The sequence below is a fragment of the Macaca thibetana genome, chromosome 7, assembly GCF_024542745.1.
Source record: "Macaca thibetana thibetana isolate TM-01 chromosome 7, ASM2454274v1, whole genome shotgun sequence".
Classification (NCBI taxonomy): Eukaryota; Metazoa; Chordata; class Mammalia; order Primates; family Cercopithecidae; genus Macaca; species Macaca thibetana.
The window spans coordinates 73,019,014-73,039,770 of NC_065584.1; the positions used below are offsets into that span (position 1 = coordinate 73,019,014).

General features: G+C 39.2%; 1 protein-coding gene across 3 annotated transcripts in view; it reads left to right on the top strand.

The window, feature by feature from the left end:
• The window catches only part of BAZ1A (bromodomain adjacent to zinc finger domain 1A), a 129,732-nt gene that overhangs the window by 104,233 nt on the left and 4,742 nt on the right, over nt 1-20,757 (top strand). For 2 of the 3 annotated variants that reach the window (XM_050798099.1, XM_050798097.1), the window contains 8 exons: nt 1,300-1,896; nt 3,315-3,478; nt 4,077-4,231; nt 6,133-6,281; nt 12,782-13,029; nt 13,117-13,343; nt 15,791-16,257; nt 18,840-18,982. In XM_050798099.1, coding sequence (XP_050654056.1) covers nt 1,300-1,896; nt 3,315-3,478; nt 4,077-4,231; nt 6,133-6,281; nt 12,782-13,029; nt 13,117-13,343; nt 15,791-16,257; nt 18,840-18,982 — 2,150 coding nt within the window. Of the gene's footprint in view, nt 1-1,299; nt 1,897-3,314; nt 3,479-4,076; nt 4,232-6,132; nt 6,282-8,979; nt 9,070-12,781; nt 13,030-13,116; nt 13,344-15,790; nt 16,258-18,839; nt 18,983-20,757 lie in introns of all 3 variants that reach the window. The other variant, XM_050798098.1, reaches the window with a different exon arrangement.

Below are 20,757 nucleotides of genomic sequence, written 5' to 3' on the forward strand. Positions count from 1 at the left end.
TTTCTGTATTTTTAGTAGAGATGGGATTTCACCATGTTGGCCAGGCTGGTCAAGAACTCCTGACGTCAGGTGATCCGCCCACCTTGGCCTCCCAAAGTTCTGGGATTTACAGGCGTGAGCCACTGCGCCGGCTGGATTTTTACAATTTAAATGACTGGAAAAAAGAAGAATGATACTTTGTGATAAGTGAAAATTATATGAAATTCAGATTTCACTGTCCATAAATAGTTATATTGAACCACAGCCATGCTGATTGTCTACATGTTGCCTGTGATTGCTTTGGGGCCACAACAGTGGAATTGAATAGCTGTGAAGACCAAAAGATCCACAAAGACAAATATTTATAAGCTGGTCTTCTCCAGAAGTAGTTTGCTGTTATTCCTCCCTTAGAGGAAGGACTGGGATGACTACTGGAGGATAACTAACATACTCTACTGCACTCTCCAGTATGGAAATTACAGATTTTTTGTGCCACTTTAGATTTAAGTATATTGATTTCTTAATAACATAGAGTATTAGTCTGCTTGGGCTGCCATAACGAAATACCACACACTGGGGTGCCTTAAACAACAGAAATTTCAGAAATTTGTTTTCTCACAGTTCTGGAGTCTGGAAGTCCAAGATCAAGCAGGGTTAGTGTCTGAAGAGGCTTTTTCTTGGCTTGCAGACAGTGCCTTCTTGATATATCCTTACATGGCTTTTTCTCTGTTTTTTTTTTTTTTTTTTTGAGACGGAGTCTCGCTCTGCCGCCCAGGCTGGAGTGCAGTGGCCGGATCAGCTCACTGCAAGCTCCGCCTCCCGGGTTCACGCCATTCTCCCGCCTCAGCCTCCCGAGTAGCTGGGACTACAGGCGCCCACCACCGCGCCCGGCTAGTTTTTTGTATTTTTTAGTAGAGACGGGGTTTCACCATGTTAGCCAGGATGGTCTCGATCTCCTTACCTCGTGATCCGCCCGTCTCGGCCTCCCAAAGTGCTGGGATTACAGGCTTGAGCCACCGCGCCCGGCGGCTTTTTCTCTGTGCATGTCAGAGAACAAGATCTCTCGTGTCTCTTGTTCTTTTAAGAACATCAATCATGTTGGATTAGGGCCCCACCTTTATGATCTTAATTACCTCCTTAAAAGTTCTATCTCCAAATACAGTCACATTGGAGGTTAGGGCTTCAACATATGAACTTGGGTTGTGGAGAGGGGACACAGTTTAGTCTATAACACCTAATAACTTGGGGTAACTTTGTATCTCATATTTTTCTAATGGAAACTTGAAATATGATGATGATGATGAAACATTTTAACTACAGGGAAAAGAGGACAAAATGGATTTAAAGAATTTACAAGGCAAGAAGAGATCAACTGTGTGACAAGAGAGCCTCTTACTGCTGAAGAGGATGAAGCATTAAAACAGGAACACCAACGAAAAGAGAAAGAGCTCTTAGAAAAAATCCAGAGTGCCATAGCCTGTACCAATATCTTTCCCCTGGGTCGTGACCGCATGTATAGACGATACTGGATTTTCCCTTCTATTCCTGGACTCTTTATTGAAGAGGATTATTCTGGTCTTACTGAAGACATGCTGTTGCCTAGACCTTCATCATTTCAGAATAATGTACAGTCTCAAGATCCTCAGGTATCCACTAAAACTGGAGAGCCTTTGATGTCTGAATCTACCTCCAACATTGAGCAAGGTCCACGTGACCATTCTGTGCAGCTGCCAAAACCAGTGCATAAGCCAAATCGGTGGTGCTTTTACAGTTCTTGTGAACAGCTAGACCAGCTTATTGAAGCTCTTAATTCTAGAGGACATAGAGAAAGTGCCTTAAAAGAAACTTTGTTACAAGAGAAAAGCAGAATATGTGCACAGCTAGCCCGTTTTTCTGAAGAGAAATTTCATTTTTCAGGTAAATTTTCAATGAAAATTGTTTTTACTTTTTTTTCCTCCCCCTAATCTCTGGTCATTCAGGATTAAGCATTTTTTCAAGCTATTAGATATACATTTACAGCACCTTATCTTTGATTTAGGGCTATCCTTTTAGTTTGCAAGTTAGAGTTTGGGAATGTATTTCTTTATAGAAACAAGATTATCTAAATTCCACTGGGTTCTATTTGAATTATGAGGAACACATCTATGGTATAACAAAATACATATTCTCCCTGATCTCCTTATTCCTTGGTCAGTAGACTCTGAAATCCAAGAATAGACTCTAAGGCTGCCATCAGTTTTGGACAGATTATGGTGAGTGAGGTTACTCATTAAGGGTTTTGGCTGAGAGTCCAGGGAGAAGTTCCACTAATGGTCACTTCTTTGGAGCTTGGCTGCAAGGGCAGGTCGGATAGTAGCATTTCCTGCTTGATGGTTTGTCCACTGATGACAAATAAGAAAAAGCAGTAAGGCATTTTTATATGTGAGTTTTTATATTAATAAATGAGATTCTCTAGGTAAAGAATTGCTTACTTGTTTCCTGTGGGGGAGAAAATAGAGCTAAAAACATTTTAAATTAAATCAAAATTTAAAAAACAATTGCTTAAATTTAGGGGCATGTTACCATGACCACTTCAGTTTTTTTCAGGATTAAAAACTGTAGATCACAATTCTTGGGGTGTTTTGTTTGTTTGTTTGTTTTGAGACAGAATTTCGTTTTTGTTGCCCAGGCTGTTGGGCTCACTGCAATCTCTGCCTGCTGGGTTCAAGTGTGTTCTCCTGTCTCAGCCTCTCAAGTAGCTGGGATAACAGACGCCTGCCACCACGCCCAGCTAATTTTTTGTATTTTTAGTAGAGATGGGGTTTCACCATGTTGGCCAGGCTGGTCTCGAACTCCTGACCTCACAGGTGATCCACCCGCCTTGGTCTCCCAAAGTGCTGGGATTACAGGCGTGAGCCACTGCACCTGGCCAGTGTTGAGCATCTTTTACATGTGCTCATTGGCCATTTGTATATCTTCCTTAAATAGCTATTCAGATCCTTTGCCCATTTTAAAATTGGGTTGTCTTTTTATTGTGCTGTAAGAGTTCTTTATATATTCTGGATACAAGGGCTTTAATTATTTATTTAGAGAGAGAGTCTCGCTCTGTTGCCCAGGCTGGATTGCAGTGGCATATCATAGTTCACTGCAGACTCAAACTCCTGGGCTCAAGCAATCCTGCCTCAGCCTCCTGAGTAGCCGTACAAGGGCTTTATAAGATAAATGATATTCATTCATTTGTGGCACTTGAGGATTTACAAAGCACTTTTATATCCATTATTTCAAGATCATAACAGCCACATGGAGTAATGTAGTTTTTAATAAGAAAATCGTAATAAAAGTATTTACTGTTTCAGACAAACCTCAGCCTGATAGCAAACCAACATACAGTCGGGGAAGATCTTCCAATGCATATGATCCATCTCAAATGTGTGCAGAAAAGCAACTTGAACTAAGGCTGAGAGATTTTCTTTTAGATATTGAAGATAGAATCTACCAAGGAACATTAGGAGCAATTAAGGTTTGTACTTGTTCCCATTTTTAGTTTGTCTAACCTACTTGGTCCAGAATTTTGGTCATATTTGTTAATTATATGGCATAGACAAGGCATATGTGTTTTGAATAAACACCAGAGAATGATAAACTTTTTATGAAAACTTGTTTATTCCCCTGCATCAAAATATTTTTTCTGATATTTTCATCAGATGTTGAAATGTGTAAGGATATTTTCTTCTTCCTTGACTAGCCCCTGCCTTCTCCGCTGAGTCTGGTTGATTGGTTCGTTTCTTTGTTACCTTTTAAAAATCTGTAATTCATGGCTTATAATGTATTCTGTTCATGCCTTGGCCATCATCTATCACTTTTTTGCTGCTATCAAGTGACCAATCTTAGAACTGTTCATGATTTATTTATACAGAAAGTAAGGTAGTATGGTTTTCATCTATGAAGAATATGAATTCCAGTTTGGCCACTTAGTAACCTTATTTTTAGATACCTTTTTGATTCATAATCATTTCTAAAATATCCATGAATTGATTTTATATGCATATTGAACTTCATACCTCTCAGAAACAGTATATTCCATTTTTCATGGTTAGTAAGTTTGAATTTTGTTACAGGTTACAGATCGATATATCTGGAGATCAGCATTAGAAAGTGGACGGTATGAGCTATTAAGTGAGGAAAACAAGGAAAATGGGATAATTAAAACTGTGAATGAAGACGTAGAAGAGATGGAAATTGATGAACAAACAAAGGTCATAGTAAAAGACAGGTACAAAAGGGTTTTTCTAAAGTAACCATTACTTTTCCTTGCCATTTTAAGGGTTTTTTTTTGTTTGTATTTGTTTTTTTAAGTAAATATGTTGCTTTTTCTTATTTTAAAAACTTGTCATGAGGACCTTGATATTTGTAACCACTGGAATGATCATTTTCTAAACCTCAGGATCTCTGTTACTCCACTCTGTACTATTGCAACCAAAAGACAATTCATTTAAATAATGATTATTTCTCAAAAGTTTTTTTTTTTTAATCTTTGAACTTAAGGTTTTATTAATTTTGGAAAGTAATTATACTATCATTCTTCTTTTCTATAGGAAAACTTAGTAAATTCTGGTAGACTTGAGTATTATTTGAGCTAGGCAAGATGGCTGGGGCCTGTAGTCTCAGCTACACGGGAGGCTGAAGCAGGAGGATCACTTGAGGCCAGGAGTTGGAGACCAGCCTGGGCAACATAGTGAGACCCTGTCTCTTTTTTTTTTAATTAGCTGGGCATGGTGGCATGCATTTGGTTTTTGTTGTTGTTGTTTTTTGAGAGACAGAGTCTTGCTCTGTTGCCAGGCTGGAGTAAAGTAGCATAATCTCGGCTCACTGCAACCTCCTACTCCTTGGTTCAAGCAATTCTCCTGCCTCAGCCCCCCAAGTAGCTGGAATTACAGGCACGTGCCACCATGCCCAGCTAATTTTTGTATTTTTAGTAGAGACAGGGTTTCACCACATTGGCCAGGATGATCTTGATCTCCTGACCTCATGATCCACCTGCCTCAGCCTCCCGAAGTGCTGGGATTATAGGCCTGAGCCACCACGCCTGATCAGCATGCACTTGTAGTCCCATCTATTCCATTGTTGTACCCCAGGACTTCAAAGCTGCAGTGAGCTAAAAATGATTGTGCCACTGCACTCCAGCCTGAGCAACAATGAGACCTCATCTCTAATATATGTATTAAATATTATTACTAATCAGAATCTATACCTTATATCTGTAGATACTTTTATTTTTTTCAAGATTATTTTGGATATTATATGCCTTTAAGCAATTTGTCATCTAGAAGGGAACAATGGAGAAACATGAGGCTAGCATTATATTTACTAGAACGGTGTTCTGACAGAAGGTTATACCCAGTGCAAATGAAGTAAATGGGCGGGCTACTTGTGTTAGTGGAACATGGGAGACAGTAAAGGAAGTGCAAGAGGAAGTGACTGCAAAGCTGAGCCCTAAAGTTGAGAAAAATAGGACACTGGGAAGAAAAACCATGTACAAAGGCTTTGAGTGAATGAGTTTGCACTTTAAAATGATCATTTTCGGCCAGGTGCAGTGGCTCACACCTGTAATCCCAGCATTATGGGAGGCCAAGGCGGGTGAATCATGAGGTCAGGCATTCGAGACCAGCCTGGCCAACATAGTGAAACCCTGTCTCTACTAAAAATACAAAAAATTAGCTGAGCATGGTGGCGGGTGCCTGTAATCCCAGCTACTCAGGAGACTGAGGCAGGAGAATGGTGTGAACCTGGGAGGCAGAGCTTGCAGTGAGCTGAGATCATGCCACTGCACTCCAGCCTGGGCAACAGTGTGAGACTCTGTCTCAAAAAAAAAAAAAAAAAGCAAAACGAGAAATAGAGATAAGCTGCCTGAAATACTTAGGCTTTAAGGCCCATCACAATGTCACCTCTCTAAAACCTTTCCTATAAGCCTTCCCTCTTCTCTCTCTCCTTCAAATATTTACCCTTAGTCCTTCTAAATGAATCTCCCTTCCCTACTGTTTACTGCAACTCCTTGAGACTGAGGAAATGATTTTTTTACAATGGTATAAATAAGCATTTGAACCAATGAATGGACTCAAGTTTTACCTAATAGTGTTTTTAAGTACCATAAACTCTGAATTGTTTTAATTGTAGACTTTTGGGGATAAAAACAGAAACTCCAAGTACTGTATCAACGAATGCAAGTACACCACAGTCAGTGAGCAGTGTGGTTCATTATCTGGCAATGGCACTCTTTCAAATAGAGCAGGGCATTGAGCGGCGTTTTCTGAAAGCTCCACTTGGTAAGTATCTGTTTTTATTTCAAAATATTAGTTCTGTTATAAGTAATTTTGAGTTGGCCTTTAATAGAATTTTATTGTCTGACATAATGAAACTGATAAACTAATCTTAAAAACTCGAGATGTTTTCATTTTTAAATGAGTTCTTTTAAGGTGAGATTTATTTTTAAAGTAATACAGTCTTTTGTGAAGAGTTTCACCAAAAGAAAGATTACCAGCTAGGCACAGTGGCTCATGCCGGTAATCTAAACACTTTGGGAGGCTGAGGCGGAATCGCTTGAGCCCAAGAGTTTGAGACCAGCCTGGGCATCATATAGCAAGAACCCCATCTCTACAAAATTTTTTTAAAAAATTAGCTGGGCATCATGGCGTGCACCTGTAGTCCAGAGGCTGGGGTGGGAGGATCCCATGAACCCAGGAATTTGAGGTTACAATGAGCTGTGACCACACCACTGCACTGTAGCCTAGGTGACAGAGTACGACCCTGTCTCTTTAAAAGAAAAAAAAGATCACCAAAACCTATAACTAGCCAGACCTTAAATAATCAAAGATTATGTGTAACTTTTTTTTTCCTGTTATTTGAAAGAGAACCCGAAGTAAGTGACTTAAAAGTTTACCATTTGGGGCATAATTTGATGATAAGAGTCACTGACCCACATGCTAAATCAGAAATACTAAGTGTTAAACGGAACACGGGTGAGGAAATGCTCTATAATGTATAGTGAGGAATAATACTATCTGTATCACTTTTTCACAAATTATGAAATTAGTGGGTTTTTAGGGACTAATCTAGGAACCTAATCATTATGTTTTTGGGAAAATATCTGTTTCAGAATTCTAAATCAATGTTTATATAATAACTGTCTCTAATTCCCTGTTGCCTTTTTGAGATGTTTAATTTATAACTCATCATGTTGAGATATTTATATTCTTGTAATGGGATCATGGAAGAAATAACTTTCTTAAACCGTATCTTTTTGGTCTCATTGAAAGAACTACTTGAATTGACTAAAATCCTTAAATAATTGTTTTAGCTGAGAGTGGTGGCTCACGCCTGTAATCCCAGCACTTTGGGAGGCCGAGGCAGGTGGATCACCTGAGGTCAGGAGTTTGAGACCAGCCTAACCAACATGGTGAAACCCCGTCTCTACTAAAAATACAAAATTAGGTGGGTGTGGTGGTACGTGCCTGTAATCCCAGCTACTTGGGACGCTGAGGCAGGAGAATCGCTTGAACCTGGGAGGCAGAGGTTGCAGTGAGCTGAGACTACACCATTGCACTCCAGCCTGGGCAACAAGAGAGAAACTGTCTCAAAAAAATAAAAATATAAAAATAATAATTTTTTGATATCTCATTGAGTATTAGAACAAAGTATTCATAGACAATGCAATCAGAGCAGTTTTGAAATGTGAATATATTTGTAAACTTTTTAAATTGAAGAGTTTGTGGCCAGTATCTCATTAAGTCTATTCACACTTTTGTAAACTGATAATCCTACCATAAGCTTAATAACCCACTGGCCACATTGAAAGTAGCAATTGTAAGAAATAAAATATGTATAATCACAGCTCCCAAAGACAGCAGAGTTGGTATTTGCTATGTCACTTTTATTTCCCAGTCTTCAGCATTTCTTATTTTCTTTCTGATCCTTTATGTACAAGGGATCACTCTGTATTTATTACAACCCCATATTAATACACAATTACCTAAATTAAAATTTCAATTTAAAATTATTTGTAAATCATTCAGCTTTTATAAATGTAAGATATTGTTACTACTAACACTGCGATTCCAAAACAGTAAAAGGATAAGACACAATACTGCTTATTTTCCCACTTCTGAAATTTTCATTAAAGTTTTTTATAAGTCGAAGGGGGGAATATCAAATTAATTGTTTAGTATGTCTGTATTTTCATCTGCACAACTTATTAAATATTTAGACAAACAGGTTAATACTGAGAGTTGTTACAACTTGTCTAGTAGGTTATATGAGAGAGACTGTTCCTTATGCTGGTTTGTATACAGTGGTTTTCAAACATTAATTTCATCCCAAAAGATGGAAAATTATAATTCAAGATCTTAAGAAATAAGTGAAGTAAGAAAAGTTGGTTACTTTGGTAGTGTCAAAGTTAAATATTGGTTGAAGTCAAATGTTGGTCATTTATAATATGGGTGTCTACTGTTGATGCTCCATAAAAAGTTATTAGAATAACTTAAGCCTTTGAAAGGTTTTGCACAGGACAGCAGGAGATGGAGATAGGCTATCTGAAATAAAGTAATCAAGAATATCATTAATTGGGGAGAGAAAAGCAGGTTTTACTTTATGAATATTTGAGATGGATATATATATTGAAATTCTCCATTCACCTGATAATATTTCAGGATAGCAAATTAATCATAGCAAGCATTTTCCCAATTTAGCTTCAGAAATCATTTCAGTTTCTTGAGGAAGCATGTAAGAAATAAAAATTCTACTTATGTTCTACCTTCTCTAATATGTCCCTTTTATTCTAGAGATTAATCATACTGATAAAAGTAGACTTTTCATTTGGGGAAGATAAAATGTTTTAAATGTTTTAGGTAAGATACATGAGGATGTTTTTTAAGATTGATAATTCCGTTATTTTTAAAGTCATACTTATGGTTAAACCCTTAAGCTATAAAAAAAAATCCTCAACTAACTATATCAATTTGAAATTAGGTAACACAGAAATTAATAAGGATCAAAAGGGAGATAGAAAAAAAAAGGACAAGAAAAAGAGAGAGGAAGATCAATCTAGTGTGAGAGATGGTAAATTTTTAACTTTTTAAAGAAATTTATGTTTTGTCTTTTTAAAGAATTATGATTTTACTTTCTCTGTGGCTGAGTACTCATTTGCATATTTAGCTTTTGAAGGAAAACCTTGGATTTGATTTTTTTGGAAGGGAATGGACTTGGGGATAAGCTTAAAATAATATCTTCCTAGTGTTTCCCTTTCTATGTTTCACACCTCAGCTAATCACTCTTCTAAATTGGCATACAGAAAGCTGACACTGGTGAATCTTTGTATACTTAGCTATCAGTGAAAAGAATGAACGGCTATGGAACTTATGTTTACCTGTTTCACATAAAGTATTTATTCACAGCATTTTTTTTCTTTTACTAGCTTGAAGAGACATAGGACAAGAGTTTTTATGTTTTGTCCCCTAGAGAAGCCTGTCCTGGTCACATGGATTACTGTATAGTGGCCATTGAACAGTATGAAGTCTCCTACTATAATATTTGATCACGTGACTGCCAATATTTTATATTAGTAAGCTCCTTTTAATAATTTATTGAGGAATTTATCTGTGCTAGCATAATGAAAAATAAAAGATAAACAAGACATTTTCTGCCCTTTATGGTTGTGTAATCTGGGGGAAAAGCAAGGTTTAAGATAAGGAAACAACAGAAAAATGGAATCAATTGTATATACTGTTTTCTATCCTTGTATCAGTACTATGCAAACACAGAAAAACAGGCACATTCATTATGGACTAGAATAAGAATTGGGCCTTGAGCTACTGCTGGTTTAATTTTCTTAAACCATCTCGTTAATCAAATCCCATAGCATTTCATCAACCTTTTCATTAAAAAGTCATTCAAACTAATTTCCAAGATTCTAAAAGTTCTTATAATTTGTCTTTGTTCCCATTCCTTCACATTGACCTCTGCAACCTTATTCCTTGCCATTACCAATGAGAATATTCTCTGATTTACCCAGGAAGATCATGATCTTTGAACTAGCTATTCTTGCTACCTCATTCCTTGGAGGCCCTGCTCAGGCCAGAACTTTTCATGAAGGCTTACATTTTAAAAACTAAGATAACTAAAACGCTCACAATGAGAGGGGAGAAATAAATCAAATGCATTTAAGTGGACTGTACTCTCCAATTATTATATATACATATTTTTTGAGACCGAGTCTGGTTCTTGTCACCCAGGCTGGAGTGCAATGGCACAATCTGCAATCTCTGCCTTCCAGGTTCAAGCCATTCTCCTGCCTCGGCCTCCAAAGTAGCTGAGATTACAGGCATCTGCAACTACACCTGGCTAATTTTTGTATTTTTAGTACAGATGGGGTTTCACCGTGTTGGCCAGGCTGGTCTCAAACTCCTGGCCTCATGTGATCCACCTGCCTCAGCCTCCCAAAGTGCTGGAATTACAGGTGAGAGCTACCACATCTGGCTCCAATTAAAAGTTAGATACAGTTTTGGATAGTTGACAAGGAAAGTGAAGAAAATAGAAGAAAAGACTGTATTAACATAAAATCTAGCTGGTTTTATATACTGTCTACAAAAGACACACCTAAAACAAAACAACGTAAAGACAGAAAAATATTGATGCTGCATTCTAAGTAATATATTTGTATTTTCCCAACTTCATTAACATCTCAGCTTTGAAGAGCCATTTGACTCATCCATCGTGTTTTTGCCTCAGTTTTTAGTCTCAATCATTTTGAAAAGTTCTAACTGGTTCTTTTTCAAACTGCCTGGTTATTCATATTTTAAACTTCTTAAAACATATTAAACAGTTATTTTATATTCTGTTTCTAATTCTAGTATCTGAAGTCTTTATGAGTTTGATTCTGCTGGCTTTCACTTAGTGTCTTGTTTCCACATGTGCCTTGTGGTTTTGATTAACTCTCATTCCTCAGATTTGATTTGAAAATGTCTTCAGAGAGAATTTGCAAAAAAATTGTACTTGTTTCAGCCATTCACTTGAGGTCACTAGCAACCCTAGACTACTTTAAAATCTTAGCCTATGTTTTTTCAGTGTTAAACCTGTTCAAGGCTTTGCTTGATCCTCAGGGAGATTATGTTCCCTTTCTACCCAACACCAAAGTCCAGGTGAATCAATTTTCTTGCTCTCCATTTTTTTATGTAGCACCTGTTTCCACCCTGACACTTGAAGGGGGTAGCCTTCTGGGGTCCTAGCTTTTTTTTTTTTTTTTTTTTTTTTTTTGAGACGGAGTCTCGCTCTGTCCCCCAGGCTGGAGTGCAGTGGCCGGATCTCAGCTCACTGCAAGCTCCGCCTCCCGGGTTCACGCCATTCTCCTGACTCAGCCTCCCGAGTAGCTGGGACTACAGGCGCCTGCCACCTCGCCCGGCTAGTTTTTTTTTTTTGTATTTTTAGTAGAGACGGGGTTTCACCATGTTGGCCAGGATGGTCTTGATCTCCTGACCTTGTGATCCGCCCGTCTCGGCCTCCCAAAGTGCTGGGATTACAGGCTTGAGCCACCGCGCCCGGCCCGGTCCTAGCTTTTTAGAGAGGGACTAACCACCTAGATGGGCCCTAGTTTTCATGTCCTGTCAATCTCACCCTGCCCAACAGGCAAACAGGAGCTCGAGGTCCATTGGTACTTGACAGGTCTCTTGGTTTTAACTCATTGTGTATTTCTTCACTTTTCCAGCTGTACTAAACATTCCTTGAAGTATAGGGACCATAGAATAGACTAGTTTCATATTTTCTAAAGTGCCGCACATAGGGGGAGCTATACCGTGCACAAATAACGATAGTAATATTAGCATTTACTCTGACAGACACTTCATATGCCTTATGCGTATTATCTCATTTAATGTTTCCAACAACTCTTAGAGGCAGATACTCTCCATGTATTACAGTTGAGGAACCTGAGAGACAGATGGGTTAACGTGCCCAAGTTCATATGGGGGAGCCAGTACTCACCCCAGAGCAGACTGACTCCAAATCCTGCATTTTCTTAACCGTTATGCTACTGCCCAAGAGGTTTTATTTGAGGATAATAGTAGGAAATAATGGTATTATAGAACAAGATTATGTGTGGAGTCTTATATACCTTGCATGTTTTAGGAACAGTAAGGTGGTAACAATATTGAAGATTGAAATGGAAATCACACACCAGTATAAAATGACTATTGATTGATAGCATTTAATCAGATGATTAAATTTTTTAGCCCAGAAGATAAATGGTGATGTTGACTGACAGAAGGTTTCAAATGTTTCTATATAAATATTAGTGCTGAAAAATCCTTTTTGGTAGTATTCACATTGTTTTTACTTACCACAATTTTAAAACTATTTTCTTAGAGATAGAAGATATTTAATTTGGAGAACAGTCCATCTTTTATGAGATGAGGAAGTAACATATTTCATTCAAGTGAATAGTAACTTAGACTTGGAATCATATGTAACCAGTTTTTAAAATTAGATCAAGATTTGATACAAAGACTAGATTGAGAACAAATTGTCTGAATTATTTTTCTCTTTTGCTATTAAAATCCCTTAGCATTTGATTTATGAATTTAAGTAATTCCTTATGTCATAAACGAGATGTGGCTCAGCAAATATTTTCCATGAGATTTTTGTTTTTAATATCAGCATGGTCTTTTTGTTAAGTATCAGAAGAAAAGAAATGTAAAATCTAACCTGTGTTTACCAACTATTTCTAGGAAGATTACTAGGTTTGCCTAAAAATTGTAATCACTTTCCCTTTTCATTTAAGATGCCAGTGACAGTGGGCGTTCTTATAAAACAATTCTGGACCGTTGGAGAGAGTCTCTCCTTTCTTCTGCTAGTCTGTCCCAAGTTTTTCTTCACCTATCCACCTTGGATCGTAGTGTGATTTGGTCTAAATCTATACTGAATGCGCGCTGCAAGATATGTAGAAAGAAAGGCGATGCTGAAAACATGGTTCTTTGTGATGGCTGTGATAGGGGTCATCATACCTACTGTGTTCGACCAAAGCTCAAGGTATTTTTTTCTTCTTATCAGATTAGAAATGAGACATTAAGATTTTGAGCAATAGATGATTAATGATCATTTATGTGATTTGTTCAGACTGTGCCTGAAGGAGATTGGTTTTGTCCAGAATGTCGACCAAAGCAACGTCCTAGAAGACTCTCCTCTAGACAGAGACCATCCTTGGAAAGTGATGAAGATGTGGAAGACAGTATGGGAGGTGAGGATGATGAAGTTGATGGTGATGAAGAAGAAGGTCAAAGTGAGGAGGAAGAGTATGAGGTAGAACAAGATGAAGATGACTCTCAAGAAGAGGAAGAAGTCAGGTAAGTTCTAACATGTAATAAAATGAGTCAGTAGGTCTTAGTTAGACAATTTCTCCACTATTCAAATACAAATGGAATAGTTAGGGTCTGTAACTTAGTTTAAAACTAATACATAGGCTGGGCACGGTGGCTCATGCCTGTAATCCCAGCACTTTAGGAGGCCGAGGCAGGCAGATCACCTAAGGTCAAGAGTTTGAGACCAGCCTGGCCAACATGGTGAAACCCCGTCTCTACTAAAAATAGAAAAATTAGCCAGGGTGTTGGTGGGCACCTGTAATCCCAGCTACTCAGGAGGCTGAGGTAGGAGAACTGCTTGAACCCAGGAGGCGGAGGTTGCAGTGAGCTAACGGATCACGCCATTGCACTCCAGTCTGGGTGACAAGAGCGAGACTCCATCTCAAAACAAACGAAAAAACTAACATATAGTGGCCTGAAGTTACCCTTGCTTTTTATGTATTATAAACATTCAAAAATATTCCCAAGGGAGTATTGATAATTTGGGGAATCTCAGAGTGATAAATGCCAAGAAGCACACTGTATTTTTATACTTCTGCCACCTTAGCACCTGGAAACAGCTTCTATGCTACCATATAACTAAGTATTCTGCAGCTTAGCATGCTGTGTCATTCAGGCCTAGTGAATGACTGTGGAGCCTGGATATTCCTTCTGTGGCAACACTGGGGCAGTCTCCCCTTACTTGAACCTCTGGTTGAGGGCTGAAATAAAGGGATATTTATATCCACAAGGTAGATATACAGGCGTACCTCAAAGATATTGCCGTTTCAGTTGCAGACCACAGCAATAAAGCAAGTTACAAATTTTTTTGGTTTCCCAGGGCATATAAAAATTATGTTTACATTACACTATAGTCTCCTAAGTGTGCAGTAGCACTGTGTCTTACATTTCTATACCTTAATTTAAAAATAATGTATTGCTAAAATATGCTAACAGTCATCTGACAGAGACACAAAAAGTGAGCTCATGCTGTTGGAAAAATTATGCCAATAAACTTGCTTGAGGCAGAATTGCCACAAACCTTCAGTTTGTTTAATAAAAAAAAAAAAAAAAAAAAACTTTATAATTGTAGCATGCAGTGAAGCCCAAAGCACTATATATAATGAGGTGTGCCTATGTCTAACTGGTAGCTATAAGCTAGACATCTACTAGGGGTTTTCTGTCAGCAGGCCTGACCATAGCCAGTCACATCAGGGAAGTCATTGTGCTCCTTGTTCTTATCATCCCCCTCCCCCCGGCTTGTGGTTTTTTAAACATTTGAAACCCATTCTTGTGGAAGCAGGAAAATGAGTATGAAGCAAGGCAACCTAGAACTGTCAAAGTACAAAAGGACCACAGTTGGAGAAGTTAAGATAGAGCCACCACATCTGTTTTAAACAAGGTTTTAAGAAATACCAGCTAGAAGAGCCATCTTTCCTGTAGCTTGTGAAGGCAATATTATGTTAGGCATAAAGATAATAAAGAATGTGGAAAATTCTTGCAAGTACATGGGATAAACTGGAAGTCCAGGTATATGGGGAGAGGGATAATGAGTTAATGGAGGTGTTGCATTCTTTTAATTAAGGACAGTTAAAAGATTAAATATAGTTTTATAGTCAGAATCAGAAGACAACAGAGAGGTTCTTGGCGTGGTATTCAGGAACCACAGGTTCAAGGCCCACTTCATTGACAGCCATTGGCTAAAACTGTAGGTTACTTCAGTATCAATGATAATGAAAAGTGGTAGTCTCCTGTAGCAAAAAGAAACAAAAGAATTTCATTTTAAGATTACTTCATTACTCTTTAAGTTTTCCAACATGATTGACTAAGTCTATTTGTTGGTTCTCCTGAGCATTTTATTACAATTTATCAGAATTTAGGACTTAATTTTCATAATGATGTCCTGAAGTTACCAAGAAGATATCAACTGGGCATGGTGGCTCATGCCTCTAATCCCAGCACTTTGGGAGGCCGAGGCAGGCAGATCGCCTGAGTCCAGGAGTTTGAGACCAGCCTGGGCAACATAGCAAAACCCCATCTCTACAAAAAACTACAAAAATTAGCCAGGCATGGTGGGGCACACCTAGCTACTCAGGAGTCTGAGATGGGAGGAGCACCTGATCACAGGGAGGTCAGGCTGCAGTGAGCTGTGATCGTGCTACTGCACGCCAGCCTGTGTGACAGTGATACTCTGTCTCAAAAAGAAAAGAAACTATAAAATATTCTCTTTGCAGATAATTCTCTTCACATTTCAAAGAAATACATGAAAGCACATTTTAGATTCCCTTGAAAACTTAAAACTTATTGACTCTTTAAGGAATTGAGTCTAGGATAAGTCTCAGTTTATATAGAAAATTTATATAAACTCATTGGCTAAATACAACAAGGAGAATAAAGCTAATCATGTGTTCATTGCTCTGTACAATAATTGTGTTTTCTAACAATATTTATAGCCTACCCAAACGAGGAAGACCACAAGTTAGATTGCCCGTTAAAACAAGAGGGAAACTTAGCTCTTCTTTCTCAAGTCGTGGCCAGCGACAAGAACCTGGAAGATACCCTTCAAGGAGTCAGCAGAGCACACCCAAAACAACTGTTTCTTCTAAAACTGGTAGAAGCCTAAGAAAGATAAGCTCTGCTCCTCCTACAGAAACAAAATCTTTAAGAATTGCCAGTCGTTCTACTCGCCACAGTCATGGCCCACTGCAAGCAGATGTATTTGTGGAATTGCTTAGTCCTCGTAGAAAACGCAGAGGCAGGAAAAGTGCTAATAATACACCAGAAAATAGTCCCAACTTCCCTAACTTCAGAGTCATTGCCACAAAGTCAAGTGAGCAGTCAAGATCTTTAAATGTTGCTTCAAAACTTTCTCTCCAAGAGAGTGAATCCACAAGAAGATGCAGAAAAAGACAATCTCCAGGTATGAAGAAATCTAAACTCTTCCTTCCCTAGAAAGATTGAATAATTTGGAAATACTGAATGTTGAGATACTTTGGATCATTTTTTAAAGTCTGTCACTAAGATACACAAAGTTATTAGGGAACAATCTGACCTGAAGCATAATAGTCATTGAAGGGGCAACTATTTAATGAATAAAGGTAAATTATATTACTAGTGTTTCTACTAGTGAAGCAGGGTAATAAACTTGCAAATGACGTTCTGTTTTTAATGGAGATATTTGGCCAATATTTCACCAGTGTCAGGATACTACATTGTAACACATTTCACTCTCTCCTACCTTTTCCTCCTTCAAAACACACAAACTCAGCATCACCTAGACAAGCTACATCAGATAATTTGGTAAGGTTCCCATCTCAAATACTGAATTTGGGGGAAAGGGAGAGTTGGAAGCAGTAATATTTTTAGGAAGTGATGACCAGCTGTCTTTTTATTTTTTATTTGATTGATTGACAGAGTCTAGCTTTGTTTCCCAGGCTGGAGTGCAGTGGTGTGATTTCGGCTCACTGCAACCTCTGCCTCCTGGGTTCAAGCGATTCTCCTGCCCCAGCCTCCCAAGTAGCAGGATTACAGGTATGCGCCATCACACCCGGCTAATTTTTGTATTTTTAGTAGAGACGGTTGGTTTCGCCATGTTGGCCAGGCTGGTCTTGAACTCCTGACCTCAGGTGATCCACCCGCCTCGGCATCCTAAAGTGCTGGGATTATAGGTGTGAGCCACTGCACCCGGCCTCAGCTGTCTTTTTAATTCTCATTTTTGTTTATAGTAATCATTATTCATAGACTAATCTCTTTATTCATAAAGAGATTCATAATCTCTTCCTTTCCCTTGTTTTTAACGTAAGTGGTAATAAAATTTTGATTTTTTAATTTTATTGTTAATTATGCCAGTCACTCAGGCTGCTGTACAATGGCGCAATCTGAGCTCACTGCAACCTCTGCTTCCCCGGCTCAAGCAGTCCTCCAGCCCCAGCCTCCCAAGTAGCTGGGACTACAAGAATGCACCACCAAGCCTGGCTTTTGTATTCTTTGTAGAGATGGGGTCTCGCCAAGTTGCCCAGGCTGGTCTTGCACTCCTGAGCTCAAAGTTATCTGCCTGCCTTGGCCTCCCAAATGTTGGGATTATAGGTGTGTGCCACCGCACCCAGCCCAGCCCTATTTTTTTTGTTGTTGTTTTTTAAATGAAGTTAAACACAAAAAATGCCACTGTTTCTCAAAAAAAAACCACTGTTCTTCAAAGAATTTTAGATAACGTTATATTGCATTATTCAGATATGCAGCAGGATTAAGGAATTCATTGGTGAAAGAATGGCACGTAATCTGTTAATGCAGTCACCAGATTGTCAAGTTTTTTAGGGGAAGTGTCATAATTTTGCACCAGTCAGGATCTAATTTAGCTTTTCCTATCCCCTTATCTCTTTTGCTTTTCCCCAATTCTCCAAGCTATTTGGAGAAATAATATACTTGAAACATTTTTACTGAAAAAACTAGGAAGAAAATTTTTTTGTTTCCATTGATTTGTGAAATGGCTAAGCCTAGTACTAAAGAGAAATAAAAGGGGAAATGTGTGGATCTACACCGCAAGGAGAGAATTTATACATCTGAATATATATATGGACTATACTACCCTTTCTACCAATGCATATACTTTAGATTTCATTATACTATACCTGTCTTAGGTCTGTGAGAAAGCATTTTGCTTTTAGAACATTATCTAGACATTAAAATTAAGATCTGTGGCTGAGCACAGTGGCTCATACCTATAATCCCAGCACTTTGGGAGGCCAAGGTGGGCGGATAACTTGAGGTCAAGAGTTCGAGACCAGCCTGGCCAACATGGTGAAACCCCATCTCTACTAAAAATACAAAAATTAGCTGGGTGTGGTAGCAGGCACCTGTAATCCCAGCTACTCGAGAGGCTGAAGCAGGAGAATCGCTTGAACCCGGGAGGCAGAGGTTGCAGTGAGCCAAGATCATGCCACTGCACTCCAGCCTGGGCAACAAAGCAAGACTCCATCTCAAAAATAAAATAAAATTAAATTAAATTAAATAAATAAATAAAATTAAGATCTGTAAGAATAATCTTTTACTTTACCAGTGAAAATTGCTTTTCTGTTATGCAAGGTAATTTATATGTAAGCCTAGTTTCTAGATCTGAAGAGGTTACTTTCTGAAGGATATGCTTTAGGAAATACTAGAGAATTGCTTAGTTTCAGTTAACTGTAGCTGAAAAGTATTTTTAATAAAATTGAGTAAAAATCATCCAAAAACTTTGTGTTCTAGATTTTTCTTTTGCATTACACTCTGAAAATCTGTTCCCAATGAATGTGTAATGCAATTGGACATTTTTAAGATCAAAAAGGAAATAATAAATATTTGGTCTGATTTTGGTCAGATTTTCGTGTCTCCCAGAAAATAGTTAACATCTCAGTGTATGGAGCGTCTGTTTTCTGTTGGAATTTGGTATTTATATATCCCGTTTGGCTTGTAGTGAACAAATATTTTGCTTTGTTATCACCTAAAATGTTGTAATTATTTACTCAGAGTCATCGCCTGTGACACTGGGTCGAAGGAGTTCTGGCCGACAGGGAGGAGTTCATGAATTATCTGCTTTTGAACAACTTGTTGTAGAATTGGTACGACATGATGACAGCTGGCCTTTTTTGAAACTTGTTTCTAAAATCCAGGTAATTACTAGACTTGATAAAATGTATTCATGTATATTATCTGATTTAGTCCATGTGACAACTTTGAAGTAGTCAAAACACCTGTTACTCACTGTCTAGTTTTTTTTGTTGTTGTTTTTCTGAGAAGGAGTCTCGCTCTGTCGCCTAGGCTGGAGGGCAGTGGCGTGATCTCGGCTCACTGCAAGCTCTGTCTCCCGGGTTCAAGCGATTCTACTGCCTCAGCCCCCTGAGTAGCTGGGATTACAGGTGCACACCACCACACCTGGCTAATATTTGTATTTTTAGTAGAGACGGGGTTTCACCATGTTGGTCAGTCTGGTCTCGAACTCCTGACCTCGTGATCTGCCCACCTTGGCCTCCCAAGGTGGTGGGATTACAGGCGTGAGCCACTGCACCTGACCATGTCTATTTCTTAGGTGTTTTTAGAGGCAGGGTTTCTGTCACCCAGGCCGGAGTTCAGTGGCATACTTTGATTCGCTGCAGCCTCAACCTCCTGAACTCAAGTGATCCTCCAACTTAGCCACTTGAGTAGTTGGTACTACAGGCACAAGCCACCAGGTCCAGCTTTTTTTTTTTTTTTTTTTTTTCCTTTGAGGCGAAGTCTCGCTCTGTTGCCCAGGCTAGAGTGCATAGAGTGCAGTGGCGTGATCTCAGCTCACTGCAACCTCCGCCTCCCGGGTTCAAGCGATTCTCCTGCCTCAGCCTCCCGAGTAGCTGGGACTACAGGCGCGTGCCACCACGTCCGACTAATTTTTTGTATTTTTGGTAGAGGGGGTTTCACCATGTTGGCCAGGATGGTCTTAATCTCCTGACCTCATGATCCGCCCGCCTCGGCCTCCCAAAGTGCTGGGATTACAGGCGTGAGCCACCGCGCCCAGCCCTGTTTTTTTTTTTTTTTTTTTAAGAGACAGGGTCTCACTTCATTGCCAGACTGGTCTTGAATGTCAGTTCCTATATTGAAAACAATAGAGTTGGCTGGGCGCTGTGACTCATGCCTGTAATCCCAGCACTTTGGGAGGCCGACGTGGGCAAATCACAAGGTCAGGAGATCGAGACCATACTGGCTACCACAGTGAAACCCCATCTTTACTAAAAATACAAAAAAATTAGCCGGGTGTGGTGGCAGGCGCCTGTAGTCCCAGCTACTCAGGAGGCTGAGGCAGGAGAATTACTTGAACTCGGGAGGCAGGGGTTGCAGTGAGCCAAGATAGTGCCATTGCACTCCACACTCCAGCCTCGGCAACAATAGTGAAACTCCATCTCAAAAAAAAAAAAAAAAGAAAAGAAAACAATAGAGTTAGTCAGCTCAGTCCCTTCTAATTTTGTGACTGATTCTTTTTTTTTTTTTTTTTCTGGAGATGAAGTCTTGCTTTTGTCCCCTGGCTGGAGTGCAATGGCGTGATCTCGGCTCAATGCAACCTCCGCTTCCCGGGTTCAAGCGATTCTCTTGCCTCAGCCTCCCGAGTAGCTGGGATTACAGGGGCCTGCCACCATACCCAGCTAATTTTTGTATTTTTATTAGAGACGGGGTTTCACCATGTTGGCCAGGCTGTTCTCGAACTCCTGACCTCAGGTGGTCTGCCCGTCTTGGCCTCCCAAAGTGCTGAGGTTACAGGCATGAGCCAGCGCACCCAGCCTTTTTTTTTTTTTTTTTTTTTTTTGAGATGGAGTCTTGCTCTTGTTGTCCAGTTGGAGTGCAATGACGCGGTCTCGGCTCACTACAACCTCCGCCTTCTGGGTTCAAGCAATTCTCCTGCCTCAGCCTCCCGAGTAGC